Genomic DNA, 7,897 nt, shown 5'->3' on the forward strand with positions numbered 1-7,897 from the left:
ATGTTTGTTGAGAATATTTTTAATCAATTTTTCACGCAAACTTTTTCATGGGGAGGTGAGTTTCTCATGTTTGATATAAATTTTAAAAAAATAAAATTCTTGAAAAAGAATGTTTCTCGAGAATGTTTTTGAATCAGTTATTCACGACAAACTTTTTCATGAGAGAGACGATAATCTTATTTTCCTAAGTTTATTTTTTATTTTACTGTAGTAAAAACGTCATGTTATTCTTTATTAAATTATATAAAGTGTTAAATAATTAAAATAATTGACAAAAATATGTGTAACTCTTTGATTTCTAGAAAATTTATCTAAATATTCTTAATGATCAACCAAACAAATTTTATTTATTCCTAGGAAACATGATTCCTGAACATATAAAAATTTATCCCCTACCAAATGTCTCCTAAGCATCAATGGAGAGAGATTTAACCATCCGACCAATATCATGTAATTCCAAAAATTTTGGTTGTTGGAACATTTAATGTCTACATTAAATGCATGTCCTTCTTTATGCTGAAAAATCACTCTCGCTTCTTTGAAGAAACACTTCAACAAGAAACAACCTGCTTTTCATCAAAGCAAGTCTATCACAACAGAGCATGTCTTTTAATACTCTTTTGAAACTCCAAAGCACCGAACTTAATTTGTTCTTCATGGGATTCGACAAATTCTAGGATAATATTTTATAAGACAATTCCTGCAAACCAAATCTTAGATACATAGTATTAAATTAAGTGTTAAATGCATTATTAAATGTTGTATTAGATCATGATATATATTTGCTTCCATTTGGAACTTCAAACACAAATTCAAGATTCATAGTCTAATAACACATAAGACACAACTTTTAGTCTTTGTATTTATTTGCATCTAATCAAAATAATTAAGAATCTTTATTCGTCTTTAGTCACAAATGTCTTTTGACTTAACAAATATAAACAAAATTTCTCCAAAAATATCTGACAATTAAAAAGAAACAGATGCAATAATTGATCGCAATTATAAAAAAAAATTACCCTCATAATGTATGAATTTTTTTTTTTAAATCAAGCCTTAAAAGAATTAAAATTCAGCTATATTTTTTTTTGGAATTAAATGATATTGGTCGGATGGTTAAATCTCTCTCCATTGACGCTTAGGAGACATTTGGTAGGGGATAAATTTTTATATGTTCAGGAATCATGTTTCCTAGGAATAAATAAAATTTGTTTGGTTGATCATTAAGAATATTTAGATAAATTTTCTAGAAATCAAAGAGTTACACATATTTTTGTCAATTATTTTAATTATTTACCACTTTATATAATTTAATAAAGAATAACATGATATTTTTACCATAGTAAAATAAAAAATAAACTCGGAAAAATAAGATTCTTGTCTCTCTCATGGAAAAGTTTTTTGTGGAAAAATGATTAAAAAACAATCTCAAAAAACATCCTTTTTTAGGAATGTTATTTTTTTAAAATTTATATCAAACATGAGAAACTCACCTCCCCATGAAAAAGTTTGCATGAAAAATTGATTAAAAATATTCTCAAGAAACATTTAATATGAGCTCAAGTGAAGATTTCTATTTATTTAGAGACAATAAACGCTTGTTGAAAAAAGCCTATAAATACCAGAAGTTGTGAATAAAAATGGGTTACGAACTTATGAGCCGTCTTTCTTATTCTTTGATGTAAAAAGCTTTTTGTGTATTTTTGTAAAGTTTAAAAGCTCTAGAAACATTTTGAACATCTTTAAAGAAAAAACTAAGTGCTTAGATTGTTAATCTGTTTGGGAGATGATTAAGAACTAGTCACTGAGCCAAAAAAAAAAAAAATACTTTGATATGTTTTAAAGCCAATAGTGACTTGGTAAGACAAAAAATGTTGGGTTGTTCAATCTTGATGTAAAACTTGGTTTGTAAGAGGTAAAAGTGATAATGATTAATACTTGTAATATTGAGAAGTTAGTGGAATTTGGTGATTTACCAAGAACTGAATGTAGTCTTAATGGTTGAGACGAGTGAGTATAAATCCTTGTGTTTTATAATTCTTTTGCACTCTGTGTTTTAAATTGATCTAGGGTTTGATTTTGTTTTGAAAACACATTTTTGTTTGCAAAAGTCTAATTTCATTGTTTGATATTTGCCTTCACAATATTTATCTATCATTTTTAAAGTTTAAGGTAACATTTTTTTTTATCAATTATTCTCTTACCAACATTAATTATTTTACTCATTTTTAAATAAATAATTGAATATTTCAAAATGAAATAGTTATTTATTGGTCAATCATTGGAACATAAATAGTTTTTTATTGGAGTATTAGTAAAATGAGAAACAAGTGTATTGGAAAAGTGAATTCACAAGGATATAGTAGAAAAAAGCCTAACAATTTTATCAAAATTAAAAAATTATTACTTCCTTAGTCTTATAAAAATTGTTGTATAAGAAAAAAAATATTCTAAAATAATTATTATTTTAATTTTTCAATATAAAATTAATTATATTTTTTTACTTATATTTCTTATAATATTAATTATGAACAATTTTTTATTTATAAATAACTTAAAAATTATAAAATTAATTATACAAAATTAACATTCTCATTCATCTATTTATTAATATTTTTTTATTTGTGTAAAACACTTGGCACGACTATTATTTTAGTACGGGAAAATATTGGTTTTCTTTGATTGCGCAGACAAACCTTAAATGAGTCATAATCTTAAATAAATGGTAGAGAAGAGCAACGGATATTGCCTTATTTTTATTTTTTTCTTCCCATTCTCTTTCTTTTTTTATCTTTTCTCTAAATTTAAGCATAACTGAATTACTTCCATTTAATATTTGAAATTAAATGTGCATTAAACGTACCGCCAGATATGTGCTTATGCATATGAATGCACAAACACTAAGCAGCGCAATAATGCCATAGTCGTCAACTCGCAGCTCATTTCATCGTTAGAGAGGCAATCTAAGCCTTAAAAAGAATAAAATATAAAATAAAAAATAAATAAATAAATACCTCGGTTTCACTTTCTCCACTTCCTTTCGGTTCACGGGAAATCTAACCAACCAGGTAAGAAAAATTCTGCAATCCTATATTACATCATTTTGAAAATCGGATCCTCTCTCAACTCTAAAGTAGTTCTTTCTTGCACGATTTGTGACAGTTTTCATTTTCATTTTCTTCCACTGTTGCCACAGATCTAGTTTCAGTTCGATGCCATAAATTCTCTCTCTCTCTCTCTCTGTCTCTCTCTCTACGATGTGAATCTTCGTTCCAAACATGTCATTTTCTTACAACCCTGTCTATCTATCTACCACAGTATCTCGAACAGGATCTATCTGCCATTGTTTCAAACAAGATTGTCTCGAACAATATTGTTTTGAATAAGATTTTGCCTTAAACAAGAGAAAAAAAAAAAAAACTATCTTTCTTCTCCAATTCCTCAGCTGTGTCCGAACACTCACTCCTAGGTAGCTGTCAGTTTCCGCGAACTCAAATTTTCCGAAACCTGGTACAGAACAAAAGACAGAACTCTGAGGTCCAAATCTGATTAGTGATTAGGGTTTTGCCTCGTTTGTGACAATGGATTACGCTCGGGACGGGAACGTGGTGCAAATAATCACCGGCGGCGGCGGGGGTGGAGAGAGCTGGTCCGGCGACCAAGCCGATTGGGCGACGGAGGATGAGTACCGGTTTTGGAACAACAACAACAACAACGGTGGGGACTCAGAAACGACGCCATCGAACTCGAATTACGAGGGGCGGTCGTCGGAGCCGCCGAGTAAGAAGTCACGGAATTCGTCGCAAGAGGGTAGCTCCTCGAACCGGTCGAAGGCGATCGGGAAGATGTTCTTCAAGACGAAGCTGTGCTGCAAGTTTAGGGCAGGGACCTGCCCTTACATAACAAACTGCAATTTCGCTCACAGCATTGAGGAGCTGCGCCGCCCGCCGCCGAATTGGCAGGAGATTGTGGCGGCCCACGAGGAGGAGAAGGCGGTGATGACCGAGCCGCCGCAACAGCCGAGGGAGGAGTTTCAGATTCCCACTGTGGGGTCTTCCACCTTCTCTGGAGAAATGATGCAGAGGTCTTACAAGGGAAGGCATTGTAAGAAGTTTTACACGGAGGAAGGCTGCCCCTATGGGGATAGTTGCACCTTTCTTCACGACGAGCAATCGAAGAATCGCGAGAGTGTTGCTATAAGTTTGGGCCCTGGTGGTTATGCTGGTGGCGGTGGCGGTGGTTGTGGTAGTGGTAGTGGTGGTGGTGGTGGTGGTGGTGGTGGTGGTGTTGGTGGTGGTGGCAGTGGTGGTAACGGTGGTGTTAATGCTGCTGGGAATGGACCTAATTCAAAGCCCTCGAATTGGAAAACCAGGATTTGCAATAAGTGGGAGATGACAGGGTATTGCCCCTTTGGCAATAAGTGTCATTTTGCTCATGGTGCCACAGGTACAACCCTGTTTCCTTTCCCTGTTTATAAGATTTTTTGAGTGATAATAATTGAAGGGATTGTTGTGTGTTGTATAAAATGCTGATAGAATTGGAACTCAATTAGTTTGGGACTTTAGGTTGTGGCTGTCTCATTTCTCATTATGGGTGTATAAGTGTATTCTATTTGGATAAAATCTGTGTTTATGACAGTTGATGCTAGATTGCTTTTTGTTTATGTATCATTCAATCTTGAATTTTTTTTAGTTAATATGGTCTGTACAGCTTTAGTTTCTACTCTTTTTTTTTTTTATTTTATTTTAAGGAGTATGGCATGAGTGAATGACTTCATTTATCAATTAATAATTTGATTTCCATGTGTTTTGTTAAGCTTATCAATGAAGTATGTTGTGGCTGCTTGAGTAATCTTTGCAATGTTTCGATACAGCATGTTTGCATGCCAGAGAAACATGTTTTTGATCAGGGAAATGCATGGTTACTTTTGCACAATGAAAGGCATAACTAACAACTCAAAATCTACAGCAAGAGGAGAACTTTTAAGTTTGAAGTGCTGAAATTTGGATTTCTCTTTTTTCCATGTGTCCCTCATTAACTGCATGCTTCCCTATTTGAGATTACTGTGTGACTTTTTCTATGCCTTGTAAGCTTCAAAATCCAAGGCTTTATTTATTTATTAGAAAACAGAGTCTGAGAGATGAGAAAAGCATAGTTTTTTAAGTAGCAGGTTCAAAATGAATAAATGGCACAACTTACATCCTTGTAGCTCTCAGAAAGATAGAACTTTGTAGATAAAGTGGAAACAATAAGTCTTACACAGATGCGATTTCTGGTAATTGCTTTGTTCACAGTGGAAGCACACTAAAAGAAAGGAAACTTTTCTAAAAGATACACGTGCTAACATTCTGTCCTTTAAGATACTTACAAATGGAGCAAGGCCTAAATGAGAAGAAGCTGATTTATGTAACTACTCAAGCATTGGGTTCTCTCCAACTAAAACAATAGTACTACCCTCAAGATACCCTAGGGCAGTACAACACATAGTTCAGAAACCATGAATTCAACAATGAATTATATTGGACAAATCTGTTTTCCCCCGAATCAACATATATAGGGACCATGCATATTGTATTCAAATGCATTTTTAGCTTCCGAATCAATAAATTTTGACAGTGTTGCTTTCTGATTTTAAATAAAACAAATGATATGATATAAAAAATTGGAAGCAAAGGCAAAGATTATAAAGTAGAGAAATTCCATGGTACTCTCTGTCTCAGAAATTTAAGGGTTTTAGTACTTTTATTGAGAAACTCTCCTCCCTCTCTCCCCTGTATGCCCAAACTCATTCAACTTTTGGCCAAAAGACAACTGGTTCCAAAATCCTTATATTTCCTTGGGTACCATTAGCAACTCTCTTACAATTAACCTTTTAGTAATTTAGTAAATATTGTTAGGAATGTTTCATGGAGAATGCAAAAATGTGTGGAAAACATACGCTTAATTATGTGGTACTTATTGTCACCTGTAAATGTTCATCCCCATTATGTGAATGTCTGCCTGTGAATGCTTGTAATACCATTTTTACCTTTCAGTGGATCTGTGCTTGGCCTTATTATGTATTACATTTGATTATTTGAGGACATTTTCCGATGTTGCAAATATCAGCCATTTTCATACACAACTGACTTTGATAATTGTGACCACAGAATTGCACAGATATGGAGGCGGTCTTATGGAGGGTGAAAATAGAGATGCTGCTTCTGTGGTTGCCAGCGACACAAATAAGGGAGGGCCTTCAAAAGCTTCCGCCGATAATGTGGTTGCAGCAGTTACTCTGGCTGCTATTTCTGATGTGTATCATATTGGAGTCCCTTCACAAAGGCCTTCTTCCATGGCTATTCAGAGGCCAGGACAGAGAGCACATCAGAAGTGGAAAGGTCCAGATAAAATCAGTAGGATATATGGTGATTGGATCGAAGACATTGAATAGAGTTATAATCTCCCATTCATGGAAACGACTGATGAGGAGGGCTTATGTACCATCAAAACGCAAGAATTTTCATTCACACGCTATTTTATTCGGTAATTTATCTTAAGATCCTTAACTTCCAACGGGAATAGCACTTTAGATCGTTTCATGTATAACTGTTTTTTACGTTTATGTTTGGTGGTGTATTCACCTTCTCCTTAATACGGTGGTTCTCTGGCGTCTGAATGTAGCGACAGCTTCTTCCCCTGTATTTGCATATGATAGTATCCCATAATTGTTTTAGCAAGAACTTGATCATTAGGATTGTTTTGTTACCTCGTAAGAGGCCGGGGGGGGGGGGGGGGGGGGGGGGGGATCTCGTCTTTACGATTTTCTGAAATGATTTCAAACTAAATAGTTTTCTGGATTGGACTGACTCAATTTTTTTACTAGTTCAAACCATTTCTGGCATATTTGCTGAAAAATGATGGTGGGACACTTGATATCAAGAAGAGAGAAGCGAGAGAAGTATAAATAAATAGTGGATATTGATACGATGTTTTCAGTAGACAAGTGTATAATTTATACTTCAATTCCCTTTTGTTGGACTTGAGTTGGTGTAATCTAATAACTACAAAAAGTACTAAATAATGGTGCCTTTGGATTCGTAATTTCGTAGTCTTTTTGTGTAACACAGTACACGTCCTTTCTGAAATACTAGACTTACATTTTAACTTGACGTAATCCTGTATTGTAAACTAAAATGTATAATTTGGAACGTAATTCAAGTAAAATGTATTTTTATGTTATAAATTAAAATACATAATTTGTATCATTGTTTTCACTATTTAAATTAAACATTTTTTCTTTTTTCTTTTCTCATTTAGACGTGTATTTTACACATTATTATCATGATTAGTTTTTCTTTTATGTGTGAGGTGGGGGTGTGTATGTTTTGAGACAACTACATACGTGAGAATGTAATCTCAGCGACATCTTTCCTTATTACTACTTCACAAAGATACAAAATCTGTTAATAAATATATATTTTTTTCTTTTCTTTGCATAGAGTAGGTGTTGTCTCTAAATAATAAAATAGTTTTATAAAATCTTTCGATCAAAGATCAAGATGAAGCTTTTCAAAAATAACAACAGATGATAAGCACTAAGGAAAAAATACACCAAGAATTTATAGTGGTTTACTTAACTTGAGCTACGTTTGGTACCTATACTTGTAAACTTTCCACCAAGGTCAACTACTCTGGAGTATTCTTTCTTTTTTGAAGCCTCCTACAATTGTTGTATTCTTTCTTTAACCATGTCATTCTTTCTTTTTCGAAGCCTTCATAGGCTCTTTCAATTGTGATATTTTTTTTCTTGAAGTCTCCATAGGCTCCTATAGCCGTGATATTCTTTCTTTCATGAAGCCTCCACAAGTTCTTACAATCGTGATATTCTTTCTTTCCTAAAGCCTTAACATGCTCT

The 7,897-nt window shown here is 33.5% G+C and overlaps 1 protein-coding gene across 1 annotated transcript; it reads left to right on the forward strand.

Moving 5' to 3' along the window:
- Window positions 1-2,908: 2,908 nt before the first annotated feature.
- Window positions 2,909-6,719, forward strand: LOC102665148 (zinc finger CCCH domain-containing protein 12). Its single transcript, XM_041018457.1, has 3 exons — window positions 2,909-3,068; window positions 3,197-4,446; window positions 6,150-6,719. The coding sequence occupies exons 2-3, from the start codon at window positions 3,582-3,584 to the stop codon at window positions 6,431-6,433; spliced, it is 1,149 nt and encodes a 382-aa protein (XP_040874391.1). The 5' UTR covers window positions 2,909-3,068; window positions 3,197-3,581; the 3' UTR covers window positions 6,434-6,719.
- The last annotated feature ends 1,178 nt before the right edge of the window (window positions 6,720-7,897 follow it).

The sequence above is a fragment of the Glycine max genome, chromosome 8 (genome assembly GCF_000004515.6).
Source record: "Glycine max cultivar Williams 82 chromosome 8, Glycine_max_v4.0, whole genome shotgun sequence".
In the NCBI taxonomy this organism is placed as follows: domain Eukaryota; kingdom Viridiplantae; phylum Streptophyta; class Magnoliopsida; order Fabales; family Fabaceae; genus Glycine; species Glycine max.

Excerpts from the sequence above, each read along its gene's own strand:
- LOC102665148 (XM_041018457.1), top strand. The coding sequence starts at position 3,582 with ATGGATTACGCTCGGGACGGGAACGTGGTGCAAATAATCACCGGCGGC. Across the intron at positions 4,447-6,149 it reads TTTTGCTCATGGTGCCACAG|AATTGCACAGATATGGAGGC; the intron begins GTACAACCCTGT and ends TTGTGACCACAG.